General features: G+C 38.4%; 1 protein-coding gene across 5 annotated transcripts in view; it reads right to left on the reverse strand.

Moving 5' to 3' along the window:
- Positions 1–14,417, reverse strand: part of LOC141430621 (protein-L-histidine N-pros-methyltransferase) — a 62,399-nt gene that overhangs the window by 32,022 nt on the left and 15,960 nt on the right. For all 5 annotated transcript variants that reach the window (XM_074091422.1, XM_074091420.1, XM_074091421.1 and 2 more), the window contains one exon: positions 6,335–6,525. In XM_074091422.1, the coding sequence (XP_073947523.1) occupies positions 6,335–6,525 (191 nt within the window). The remainder of the gene's footprint in view (positions 1–6,334; positions 6,526–14,417) is intronic.

The raw sequence follows: 14,417 nt of genomic DNA on the forward strand, positions 1-14,417 counted from the left end.
TTATAATACGTGGATTAATAAAGCACACAAGCTGTGAATTAATAACCGGTCAAGGACCGCTCCCCGGCCCGTGCTCGTATTAATTTCTGTCACAGGTTTAATTGCTTACCTCTGGCTTAAGCTTAATAAATTCGAAGACAGACAATGAAACGCGACGCCAAAAAATACTCGGCCAGGGCGCGCTCGACCAAAAAAAGCACGGATTTTAATTTATAAAAGACAGGACAAACGATTAATAATTTATTTGTATCCTCCGTTTCTTGCGCGAGAGGAGTCGAGCGTTAAAAACAACCGTTAAAACCGGCGACTTTGTATACCTCGCGCTTAGCCCGAAATGCCAATTGCGGGTAGACACAAGTATACAGCGAGCCGGAATGTCGCTTTAAAAAACCCGCAAATAAATAAATCGCGTCGCACGCACCAGCTGCACAAAAAAACGTCCACCATATTCGATTCTTTAATGTGATTAAAAAAAATAGAAGTAAGCAGAAGCTGGCTCCGATTGAAAATGAATGAGGGCGAGCGCGATAGTGGAAATTAGCATTGAGGTAGGATTCAGGAGCGGCCTTTGTGCGATCATATCGAGGTGTATTCTTTGCGCTTTTTACGGCGGCGCAGGCGCGGACGGCTCTCGCTCCCTATTGCGACCCTGCCGCCTTTTTGTTGCAGATAATTACAATTGTCACTTAGAAATTTTTTAGATACATATCTATCTTAGTTTGGTATAATAGTATATCAGAACTGTAAAACGGTAGGAGAAACGTAACTAATCTTTTAAAAGTCAAAGTCAAAATATCTTTATTCAATTTAGGCTGAAACAAGCACTTTTGAATATCAAAAAAATCAACCACCTTTTGAAGATGCAAACAAGTTTTTCTGCAGTAACTCTTCAGGCAAATTGATGCCTGAAATGCTTGCTATTACCTGCTTATCACAGCGAAAATATACGGTGGAGGAAAAATATACGTATGTATTAACATTTGAATAACCAGGGGTATATGAGCTCTGCTTTGTAGTCGTTAACAAGCACATAGATCGTAACCCGACGCCGTTGCGCTCGATCTGCTGAATCCTAAACACCAAACCGGTGAGATTAGATCAGTTGTGACGCGAGTGGTCAGCGGGGCCCATAAATTAGCGATTACGCATACATTCAATAATAACCGCAACAATGGGATTGAATGCAGATGAGCCGCGGCGCGGCCGCTCGCTCCGGAGCGCGCGATCGACATTTGTATGCGATATCTAAACGCACAATTGGATGCCGGCGCGAGTGTTCGCGCTAATGGTACACTATCGTAGGATCGCCGCGCTGCTGAGAAGTGGCGACCGCCGCGGAATACGGACCACACGGCGGTTTACTGCACACAATAAATAAATAACGTTAATCTTATTGCCCGCCTGAATATTTCCTACTAATAGTTAACTGGCGTCCAGCTTTTGTTGACGTTCAGATACGTCGCGCAAGAAACGCCGCGTAATTACGCATCAAAAGACGGTAGGACCAAGGAATGGTCTATTTCTTGTGCTATTAGCCTCTGTTTACGGAAAATAGGCTCAAGCGATTGAATAAGCTAAATTGCTCCCATTCTGCCCGTAGTGGTGGTAGAATATAATGCATTAACAAAACTTTACCTTCAGTTCATAAATGGCAAAAGTAGAAAAAGGTACCAGGATACTTAAACACATTAAGTATTTCTGAAGTAAAGTTCCTTTTCTCCTAAGTTAGGAATAAAATTAATGTTTAAAAGAAAAGGTAAATGAGGAACTTGAGACAAAGTCCCCTTTGTTGAACGTAAATGGGAACGAAATATGAGAAGTAATTATTGCTAACAAAAACGAGCAGTTAAGAGTTAATGTGAAAAGATAAAGTATTTAACAGGCGAGACCGAATATAATTACATTGCGTTATTAACTCGCGATTTAAGAAGGTCGCGGTAATTAATGTTTGCAATAACAATCACGGTAATGTCAAGCGAGAGACGTTTATGGAGATATTTGCATGTGAAGGTCCTTTAATCATACACGTTTCGGAGTAACTTTTTATATTAACAATAAAAATGTTGTAAGGCATAACTTAAGTTATCTTTAACCTTAAAACAGGGAATTTAAAATTTACTGTCAAAGAAGTAGCGAATCAGGTAACTTGTACATATTAATCTTTATCTTTGTTCATGGGAACTTTTAAATAATTTAAGTTTAATATTTCGATTTCATTGCATAGGCAAATTCTTAAAAAAAACCGCCTTAGCCTTTCGGTTCCGGGGTGACATGAATTGCAGGGGCGAATAATAGGGTATTGGTAAGTACTAGGTGTAGGTATTAGGCAATATTTGGCTAATTTATGGATTGAATAACATAAACTCGTAGACCATAAACTAGGAGACAATATTGTTTCATGAGTTTTCTGAGCAACCTATTATAGCATTCATACTTTCAGAAGTTGTCAAAAGCAGCATCATTTTCGACTACATGATTCTCAATTAAATATTGAATAATGACATACTTGCTTAGAAAGTTGAATTTACCACTGTACTAAATTACGATTAATAATTTGCATGCATTTGCAACGGTAGTCACGTACGTACAAATGAACATTACAGTAATGATACGTTTGCAATGCGATAATCTTCGAGAAGAGTAACGTATTGATTCTAGCACTGTACTTGTGATACAGTTGGATCTGCTTGAAAGCTCACGAGATTCATCTCCATCTCTCGCTCGCTTCTTTGAGGAGTGACAGTGACACATACAAAATTGGTCGCGGTTATCAAGTGTGAGTACTGAATATAACGGCGTGTGCATAATTTGGCCAATGATTGAGTGCCCATAAAACGTAATGAGGTGCCGGCAAATTGGTGCCCGATCGCTGTCATCGAACCCGGTGACGAGGTTTCAATTACGTATTTTGTTAGCCGTATTGTATTCCAATGGAAAACACTTGCGAGGGTCATCAGCATGGCAAAAATTGGCATTGGAGTGCAAGCAGTTTCAATGTATCGTGTTGTTTAGTACAAAACAGAATTAAGTACATAACAGCTTCGAGTCACCTTCCGTGACCCAACCAAAACAGTGGATTCGTTTTTCACAACATGATGACTTCTACCTAACGGTTTATCACTTAGTAGGTTTTGTTAAAATAATCCAAGTTTTAAAAGTATCCGGAAGTTAACACCACTTTCATTACAATCTAAGTTTTATTAGGTACAGTCAACGTAATAAATAAGTGATCAGTTTTGTACCTTGTCGCTTTTAGTCGGTACACAATTTCGTATGGCTTTTCAAACATGGTGTTAAAATTACAAGGTACAAAAGTGATCACTTATTTATTACGTTGACTGTAAAACATAAGCGAATGAAGCACTTTTTTTATGAAACGAAGTAGGTACAGTTATTTATTTCAGTATTTAATTGTAAAACTAAATAATCCTATTAGGTACTTGTGAAACAAATATTTCGTATTTTTAAATTATGTTTTTTTAAACAAAAATTCTGATAATGATAATACTACAACTATTATAACCCAAAAATGATGTAGCTAAATTTTAACATCAAATCAAGTAAACTTTTGTTGGCATTGCGATCGGATCTGACAAAAATGCTATGGTTATTGCTATTGTATGTAATGGAACCATGCTCGAATTTTGAACAATTGCCAATTGATTTGAACCATATGTGGTATCGGGCCAATTAGCACGCGCCCGATTGAAATGCGTTACTCCCGAATAACTAATTAATGTAGTCGTTCTATTTACCTTTATATACTTGTTAATAGTTAATACCTTAAGTTCTATGTGTTGGTTACTTATGACGATCGAATTGGCTATTAGTGACGAAAAATGAAAAAGTTTTGAGATTTCGTTATCTGTGTGGGTCAGAATCACAAATTTGTGTGTATGTGTGACTCCCGATTCGCAGAAAGAAACATTTCTGTAATTGGTGTTATCCTAAGCCGTAGCCTAAAGGTATGTCCAAAACTAAATACCTGTTATCAATTAGGTATCAGAATAGAAATGAGTTAAAACGTCAATTTTACACAATGTATGATATATTTCTGTTATCAATGGTAGGGTGTGCAAATAAAGAACAGTTGCGAAGTATTTGTTGATAGAACAGTCAAACGTATATTCTTTCGAAAGACAAAAGACTATTGCCTGAGAAAAGTTAATGACATAACCTAACCAACAAAAGGTTGGAAAACCCCCGACTTTGTCACTTCAAAGTCCAATATTCAAAAACGGCTGAACCGTTTTAATAAAACTTGTCTAAGAACCATCGCTAGAAACCCTGGTTTCAAATAAAAAAAACCGCATTCAAATCGGCCCATCTGTTTAAGAGCTACAGTGCAACAGACAGACACACATAGCGGTCAAACTTATAATACCCCTCTTTTTGCGCCGGGGGTTAAAATCAGGCAAGTTTGTTACGTAAACAATCATGTTATAGAACTCCAATGTAAAGTCGATTAACGACCATTAATACAGTGGCAGATTACAGTAAACAATACAAATATGATAAATACAAAACTATTTTATAAATTTTTATAAAGGTACTGATATCAAATAAATAAATCATGATCAATGCGCACTGCTGTGCTAACGGTACTTTCTATTCGCATTACAATTGTGAACGGAGCATACCAATAAGCCTATTCAGTCTTCCCAGGTAAATACTATAAATAACCTAATCTCATATTTGCTATATAGATAGAGTAATTGTTTAATATATAACCTGTGGCAACTTTGATGGTCAATGTTTGATGTCATTGTTTACAATGTAAGTTTTATTGTACCGTTTGTGCCCAAATACATAAATAAATAAATAAATATGTGATTTCTACGGAGGACTTGAATTGACATTAAATTAGCTGTCAAATCAAAATCAAATTCAATTTGTGTAAATGAGGATGCCCCTACATTTCCGTGTGTTGACACTGATAAAATCAATTCTGTCAAGTGTCATTCATTTAAAATATGTTCGTTTAAATATTTTTGTCAGGAAACGGGCGTGTATGGAGCCCAGTGCTTATTGCCTCATACACTTACAACCCGGCCTTGATTATATCCTGGAGAAAATTTACTGGGGTTTATAGGAAATTAGATTTAGAAAGCGTTAATAGTACCGGAATGTAATATTGATTAAGTACTTTATAGAAATTATAAATGAGAATCTTAGCATGATCTTACTTCTTCTTTTATTAATGTATTTGTATTTGTAACTCGAATTAATTGCACAAAATATGGTTTTCATGAGAGGAAAAAGCAGGATTGTATTGTTTGAACTACGTTTAGCGGTAACATACGCATTTTTATTCTAGAAGCAATTGGTTTAACAGAGCTCAAAATGTCATGTGTTTAATTAGGTATACATTTTTGGTATTCCCTAATTTGCATCAATTCAAATTGGTATGGACCGCATCAGTACGTAAGCGGGCTGACACGACGACACCAAATCGACGTACGGGCATGCAAATCAAAGGCGCGGGTCGCACCGCGGTCCTCTTGAGCCGACGAAGTAGCAAGTGATAAATAAAACGTAATTGAGAGACGGAAACAGCCAATGAGTAAATCTCGTCCGTCAATTTATTTAAATTATTTATTAGTGGCCGGCTATAGACACCCGCCGTGATCGTTTTCAGAGCTCCGAGCCCGGACGCGACCAGTGATTATCCGGACAGCTGGAACATCGACATCGATGTTTGTTTAAGAATGATATTAGGTACATATTATGGTAACGTCGAGGACACATGCGAAACTTCTGGAAACGGCTGGACACATACACACGTAGTACTGTAAATTTTATTGTAATGTAGATGTAAAGATGTGTAACGACGTGTTCATAATTTATATTTTATTCTCAGTAAGTAGTATGAAAATCTGACATAGAAATATTTAATGTCTTATAACTAAGAACTACTGGCTGACAATTGAACTCGGTATTGAACCCAGTTCAATTTATCGATAGAACGTTATCGACTAATTGAAAGCGCAACGGCCAGTATCTGAATTAGTTAATTTGTGCATACACGACACAATGGATGAGGAAATAATATACTCATACATACTTACAGCTACCGGGAGTGTAATTGGCGTAATTGGACGAATCTGGACGCACTTAATAATGCCCAATTGTAGTGATTCAAATGGCAATTCATCGTTTGTAAAAGAAATGATTCATTACTTTTAAATCAAAAAGTTTGATGGCGTATTTGTTACAATGAGAAAAGACTATTCTCAAGAGAGCCGTACTTACTTTATATTTAGGTACACATGTAAACTCACATTACGTCAAAAGGGCTAGTAATAGTACAGTAGTGTCTTCAAATGATACGTACCCATTAATATCGGTGATGGACCAGAAATGCCGGAGAACAGCCTTGGCTAGGAGGTACCACACTTGCGTCCAGACCCAGGTGGACTTATCGATGGAAGCCGACAAGAACGCCTTAGTGTCTTCATCAGGGTCCAGCTGACGAAACTTCTGCAAGAGCTGCGGACTGAGGCGACTCTTGTCAACCCGGTACCACTGCAAAAACAATAGAGTCCTTTGAAGTAGAACATTTGTTTAATATTTCGAGTAGTTTCAAATAACATTAATATCAAACAGATATGACCTAAAGTGGCCATTGTCTGACTTAGTAAATTCGTAATAACAATAAACGGGCGCTAAAGAGATTCAAATGGAACATTACTCAGGTATTAGTAATGGCATGATTTGAGCATTGCGAACATAATCATGACGTTATTGGACCATTCATTCCAAAGTTTATACATTAAGCACAAACGATTGTGCTTCGAACTACAAATCGATGTTTAACAACCCATGCCTCGGAGCTCTTAATGAAAGTGTACAAAAAGAGTAATTCAAGTGCAAATAAGAGAGTGGACTATGAAAGGAGCGTATAGCTCGTCACCCGTTGTGTGTTTAAGTCCGCCGCCGCGGCCCTACAAAGGGCAATGCAGCCGCTGTTAATTTCACGCTGCCTCAAATTAACATTTCTTTACGCCACAGAATAATAACGAATTAAAAAACTTCTCGCCTCTACATGCGGCCGTAATGACAATGTGCGAGAGGGACGCCGAGAACTCATCAGGCCGACTTAATTAATGCCCAATCTGTCTTTATATTAAAAATCGAAGTGAGACGGCTGTGTGATGAAAAAGATAATTATCTAAAACCGGTAGTCGAAACAATCGTCACGGCGCGTCGGGCGGTTGGTGGGAGCAGCTAAGCTATTCAATTTTTATTATGACTTTGATACTATACGCGGGGCTATAAACAATATCAAAGTGATAAAAGTTTAAGTACCAGCTTACTGACACCTATATGTTTCTGGCTCGTCTAGACTTACGTCGAATTGAGATGCAAAAATGTTTCCTTATTCCTTACCAGCCCCACTCACGCACGGAAGACGTCGGATTAATTTAGTTGATCAATTTACACATTTTATGGTGCACATTGTTATTCTTTTTTAAGAGTTGTTTTAATAATTTGCAAAATTGTTTATAAAAGGAAACGACAGGCATCTGGAAGTCTCTTTAGAAGGTTCACAAATACCATCAGTGCAACATTATTGCGACGTATCGCTTTAAAGTAATGTAAAAACAGAGTGGGAATAAATATTTAGTATCGAATACTGATAGCGAATCACGTTGGTGATTATGCAATGCGCCGTCTTTACATTTAAAATAGTCTGCATCGGAACTAAGGGATTCGACAAGGCGAAGGCGAATTATCCAGACGGAATACAAATCGTGGAAAATTTCGAATGCCGGGCTCGTTGATGATATTCTGAAGTTTAAGGATTGTTTGTGTCACTTATTTCTAGATTTTTATCAATAACTCGAACGTTAATTTAAATAGTTTGTTATTGTTGGCGACGATTATCTACCTGTTTAGCTTTTTATCAGAGTTTTGTGCAAGTTTTTTATTGTGAGTGATTTACTAAAACTTCGCAATGGTAATTTTTGATATAGTCGAATCATCATTATGTATGTGTCAAACCACGCACTGTGGATGGCATTGCATTATAATTGTTCCAAATTGAATACATAGGGTAAGTCCGGGGTAGATGGCCATAGTTTTTATTAAAACCAATAAAAAAAAAGAGAATTTATGCGCTACCATGGGAATCTATATAATTATTTACACTTTAAATAATTAACTTTGGAATGTCAAGCCAGTAAGTCAGAATTTCTAATAATCGTACGAAATATAAATAAATAAAATATATAGTTGGCCATCTCTCCCGAAGTGCCCGGGTGGATGGCCAATATGGCCATAGCAGTAGGGGTAAGATGGCCATATCACATTTCTAGGTTTAGTGTAGTTTTTGGTATATATTTTGATATCTTTTTTTAATAGGAATACGTGTCGCCAAACCCAGTATAATTTTCATGTGTCCAAATCTGGCACTCTTTGCATTGAAGCCAGTCTTCGACGAGAACTGTTTTTAATTTTTTTTTGCTATACCCATGAATGATGTCATTGTTGTTTACATGCTGTTTCTTAGTTTCGACTGGTAACATAATTCATGGTACATTGTCAGTACTTCCTGATACTTTTCAGAAAACTTCTACTTATACAATCATTACATACTGAATTAAATTGGCCATCTCTCCTTTTTCCACGGGCGCGATGGCCATACGTAGAATAAAAAAAAGTAAAAGCACGACATGCATTATTTTGGGGGTTAGAACGAAATACTACTCTTATACAACTAATACTAAAACCATCATTACTTTAAGAAACTAGCATCATAATCACGTAAAACATGAGCACTCTTCAAAAGATTTGTACCAGACAAACCAAACAACAGGATTTTACCTAATTTTCGATTTATTTTCCCCAAAATGTTGGCTATACCGTAGCTCCCACCCATGATAGAAACTGAACTAAACGTTTTTGTTCGTTGTTTACAGACTGACTTAAATACAAAATTCTAATAATATGTAAATGCTAACGCTACCTGACACGGGCACAGTTGAGGGTGTAGAATTAAGTAACGCAATCCTACATGAAAAATGAATGAAAAACCAGAACTTTATACATTTTTCATAACTTTGTGCAAGAAAAGTTGCAAATAAATAGGCTGCCTCTTGGAACAAAAGGATACATGTAATTGGATTCATTAGGACTAGTTTGTGCGAAGATAGGTACAGATACAGGTCTTATCATTGCTTAGTATGTTTGCAAAAGGTTTAATAGTTGTAAATCCGATTATTCGTCAATGACTTTCAGATATTTTATAAGTTCTCGTTCTAAATAAGACTTCTCTAAATAAACATGAAGCAGGAGTAGATTTTACTTCCGCCTGGGTGTTTGTGATCAAAATGATTTTTTATGAGGCACGTTTTTTAGTATTCAGACACCGCTCGTGTAAACTAAGATTTGAATGAATAACAATACTTGGCATGTTTCAGATATCTACCTGCTAAGGAAGACAAATCGATAATGATTTATTCAACTCTGGGGTTTCGAGGCCGCGTCGCAACTACTTTGTTTTCGAATTATCTGGGTTACTAATATCCGCGATGTGGTCTGTGGATGGACCACTAATGCGTCCTATCGGAGGTAAAGTAACCAAAACGCGGAGGATAAAGGTGTGCCGCGAAAAACATTGCTAGGTAGGTATTGCAAAAAATACGTGGTAAATAATTGAGTATGTTTATTCAGCATGCAGACAATGCGCTCTACAATGCAAGACGGTGTCAGTCAGCTCCCTTGAGGCCGTCTGAGCTGTTTTGGTCACTGCTACTAGTAGGTCGCCAATTCAATTCACCAGGACCATTTAGAATATATCTGTAAATATTACAGTTCTTCCATCTAAAAAACACTTACATGACAGACAAAAGAACCCTCGCATTTTAAACGTGATTCATTTGCACATTGTTCAGGAATGTTCAAAGGGAACATTTACTTTATCATCATCGTAATTGTTTATGTCTTGGCATTCGGCGAGTCACATCGTTTTGAATATGATCATTATCCTCGACTCGTTAGCGAGAAGGTCAGCGGAGGTGCATCCTTCGAATAGGATGCAGTCTTTTATATCGAGGCCGTTAGCCCTTGGGCTAATGAATCAAATCCTTTAGTGTGAACGCATTGTCAATACGGAGCGAAATATTAACGACTGCGCGCTCTGCGCACAATGCCAGATTAATTCTCGTTTAAATGTGTGAAATCGTGGATGGCTGGAATTATAGAGGCGGTTATCGGCGAAATTAAAGGGAACTTGCGTTACTTATAAGTTTCATGACTTGGAACTTTTGTTATGATTAAGCAGGTATATGTATGAATTCTGTAGATTTTTAAAAGTTCATGATGATGTTACTCAGTGAAATAAGAAAGCAACGAGGAAATCTAGCATTTAAGTGAGTCTTTATAGTGTAAACAGATTCGCTAGTTGTAAAGTCACGTGTCTACAAGTCTTAGTAGATCTTGACGTATAAAATAAATGCGAGATGTGTAAAGGCTGCATTCGGCGGCGACGTTTTGTACCTGCTCAGAGACTTGAATAGCTGCAAAGAAATAGCACTTTTGTAATTAATTATAATTTCTACGTCTGACAGCAGATTACTAAAGAGTAGCTTTGGCGTGCTCCAACTGAGATATAATGTATGTAAAAATATTTTGTTCGAGTACCTACATCACTGTTTCAAATTTCGCTTTACAGTTAACCGAGTTAGGCGTAGGAAAGCGTAGCGCAGTCCGTATAAAACCTATGTTCGCAAGCTAAGTGGCGCTTGGGATCCCAGTGGATTTGCCCGTAAGCGGCTCCAGAGCTTGTTTGCCGGGCGCTCCATTAAAATGGGATCAGCCTCTATGCAGATCTCCTGGACGCTGCGAGCGGAACGCTCGAGATGCACTGCTCGGGGAAATGTATATGAGCGCGGAATATTCATTATACAAACATCGGGCGGCCTGGGGATTCTGAGCTCTGCATGTCTAGAATACGCATTACAATAAACTGTTCTGTGTGTGGTTTGAGAGTGACGTGCTATTTAAGCAATGGGTAGCTTTTGAAAATAATTTTATAATATGACCTGAAGTCTAGCTCTAAGCCTTGGCAAGTGACTAATGTAATTAGACATTACTCTTAGTCTCTTTATCATCACTCTTAGTGTATATACCGGTGTCAAAAAACTGCCCGACTAATGAAAGCATAAGTATAGGATCGATTTCTCTTAGACAAACAAACCACGTAATTCGAATCAATTGGACTAACGCTTCCAGTTTCTGTCCTTAAAATGCTAAAGTGAATTTATAGATGGCACGATTACTTGAGCTTGAGACCTACGGCAGGCACGTAAGGCAACCATATGGAAGCGGCCCGAGGCAAAGATATTACGATAGCATTGATAGCAAGTCTCAATTAAAACTCTAGACTATGACTTATTGCTGGAAAACAATTGATTTCGATTAATACTGACAATGCTACCACTCGATAAAGCATTCCATTACACATTCGCATGCTTTCCCCGCGGCTGTGTCCTTACTTTGACTTATATGCACAGCAGTGTAGAGTGTAGACATTATTACGCGACACGAGTTGGTTTTAGTTATTGTTGGATAGGTATTGTTTTATTTATTTATCTTTGCTGATTGTAAGTACCTATTGAAATATTTTTTTTTTTATTCGACGGGATGGCAAGCGAGCAAGTGGGTCTCCTGATGGTAAGAGATCACCACCGCCCATGAACATCTGCAACACCAGGGGTATTGCAGATGCGTTGCCAACCTAGAGGCCTAAGATGGGATACCTCAAGTGCTAGTAATTTCACCGGCTGTCTTACTCTCTATGACGAAACACAACAGTGCAAGCACTGCTGCTTCACGGCAGGATTAGCGAGCAAGATGGTGGTAGCAATCCGGGCGGACCTTGCACAAGGTCCTACCACCTGCAAATATGTCATAAGAATAGCCATTTGCTTTTGCTGCGGCTGGAATATTGAATGAAACTGCAGGGCTCGAACCTACGGAGATATTTAAAAGACAAGTTACTAACTTAGTAGGTACCTGCCTAATTTAGGAGTAAATAATACGGATTATGTTTCTAAACATTGAAATCGCACAATCGAACTTATATGTTTTACCGCTATTCTTAGTAAACATGTCCTTCATAAAATTTTACACCTCGTGTTAGATAGATTCATGGAACACGCTATGCGCCATGGTCACGACGCTCCCCGGGCGATTGCGTAATTGTTTCAAACTCGTCTTTTAATTGTTCTATCGGGAAGGGATTTATGTGCGACGTGATCTCGGATTCATTCGCACAGCTCGCTTCCGCGCCAGCGCACCATGGGAATGCATCTTTTAATCAAATGTTTCGTTGCCATTTGGTAATAGAATTTTAAATAGCAATTAAAATTGGAGTGGAGCATTACAGCACGATTGTTAATTTAAGTTTAAGCTCAGTAAAATAAATCGTGCAGATATCTTCTCTTAGCACTTTCTTGAGTAAATGTTTACAATAAAAAATCTAAATTTCAGTCTGTAAAATGTTTATATACTGATATTTTAATACTGGTTAATAATATAGAGGTTACGGTAAATAAATTTATTGACATAAGCGACAAAGCGTAGACCATTGCAAATTTTAACATGACGCATTGCATTACAGACACAATAAAATTAGTTACTGTTGCAAGGTTTAACCGAAACATTCGAATTACTTGGCATTCAATTTCTCACACGGTTGGCAAAACAAATCGCATCTCGATTTCGTTCTCGATGAAGGAAAATTTTCGCTCTCTGTTTATTGATAGTGGAGTTGGCTGGGTCGGGATCAGGTTTGTCAAAGAAGTGTCGAGATGCACGTGTCGCGTGAGATGAGCTGTCAGGCGAGGCGTGGGCACGCGCTCGTGAGATTTACGAGTGTATTTAAACTGGTTTTACATTAAGCACCAACTGGGCCGATTTGATCGTAAAATCAGCCGTTATGTCTCGAGACAATATCGTCGCTCGTTACCACCCAAGCGCTCGGCTGTTAAAATAACTCCAGGTTAACTATGGGTCAGTTCTCTTCCAACGTAAGTTGATTCCACTTTCATTCAATCGAGCCTATTATCGAGGCATTCCGTTTGACGACTTCGATCGACAATTAAATTCCAGGAAAGATCAGCCGCGTGATAGAGTTGTTTGCCAATAGGAAATTGTTGAAATAAACAAACGTAATGCCGGAATGGAAATTATTCAATGGCGAAAGGAGCAATTAAGTGCGCTCAGAATGGAGTGTCGATTGTCCGGACGCGTTCGGCGATCGCTCTACCCATTGTCCGCTGAAATTAACAGCGCCGGTAAAAAGCCGGCCGCTATAGCTCTCGAGCCGCTCTAAATTAGAACTCGTTTTGGGGCTAAATTTATTTCACTCAATCATTGGTTTTGGTTTTATCATTACACGGAATCACGTCGTCCGGGTGTTGCCAGTTAATTGCTAGATCGAGTTGTAATTGATCTCGTGTTCGTTTACTTTCTCAAATATCAGACAATCCGGCTATCAAACGGGAATCGAATATGGAAGCCTTTGATTGAAGTGATTGAAAAAGAAATGGAGGGGCGCGAGGCTGCGGCGGCGCGGGCGCGGGCGGCGGTCGCCGGTATTTTTATAGCCTGTACACGTCCCAGAACGCGCGGGCAACACATTCCCGGCGACGCTACGTTTTTGCAGCGCAACTTTCATTAGACACCGCACGCCGCAGGGACGAAGCGACTCCTTTTAATAAATGAGTTATGCGTTTATATCCAAGATGGCCGCTCGCTTTATCCCGCTCAGGTGTCAAGAATGTTACGATAGCCGGGATGGTTTTTGAGATTGATAGTTAAAATGTTTTTGAGGGACGATTTCAATTTACTTCTCCAAAAGACTGATTTGGTTTAGTGCTACTAAACACTGTTCTCATTAATTCAGGCTTGTAACGATTTTATACCTTGTAGTGATTCACTAATTATATATCAACCCAGTCACAAAATGTTATATCCGCACTAAATTAAGCAAAAATTTAGTGAATCTACCAGATTATAATAGTTATTTTAATTAATAATTGTAACTTTAGGTACTAGATTTCGTTAGTCAAGGGTCATAAGAAATGAAAATGCTTTCGTCTAAACGCTACTAATATCTCATTCAGTTAGTGTTTTAATTAGTTTTTGTGATTGTAATAAATATTCTGGAGGTAACTTTAAGCAAACCTTTGTATCCTGAATAATAAAGAAATCCAAATTCTAACGGCTGTCATACCGTTATGTGTTGAATATGGGATCTCCCGATTGGAGTACTGTGAGTGGCGCTGTCAGGTGTAGGATCCATCAAAATGTGCGCAGGTATTTCCACATTCGGCCGGCTCGATCACGTACGCCCTTTTTGTCAGCTGTAAACGTCCGCAAACCGCGTTGTTGTCAACTTTCTGTGTGTT

This window comes from Choristoneura fumiferana, chromosome 8, assembly GCF_025370935.1.
Source record: "Choristoneura fumiferana chromosome 8, NRCan_CFum_1, whole genome shotgun sequence".
Taxonomy (NCBI): Eukaryota; Metazoa; Arthropoda; class Insecta; order Lepidoptera; family Tortricidae; genus Choristoneura; species Choristoneura fumiferana.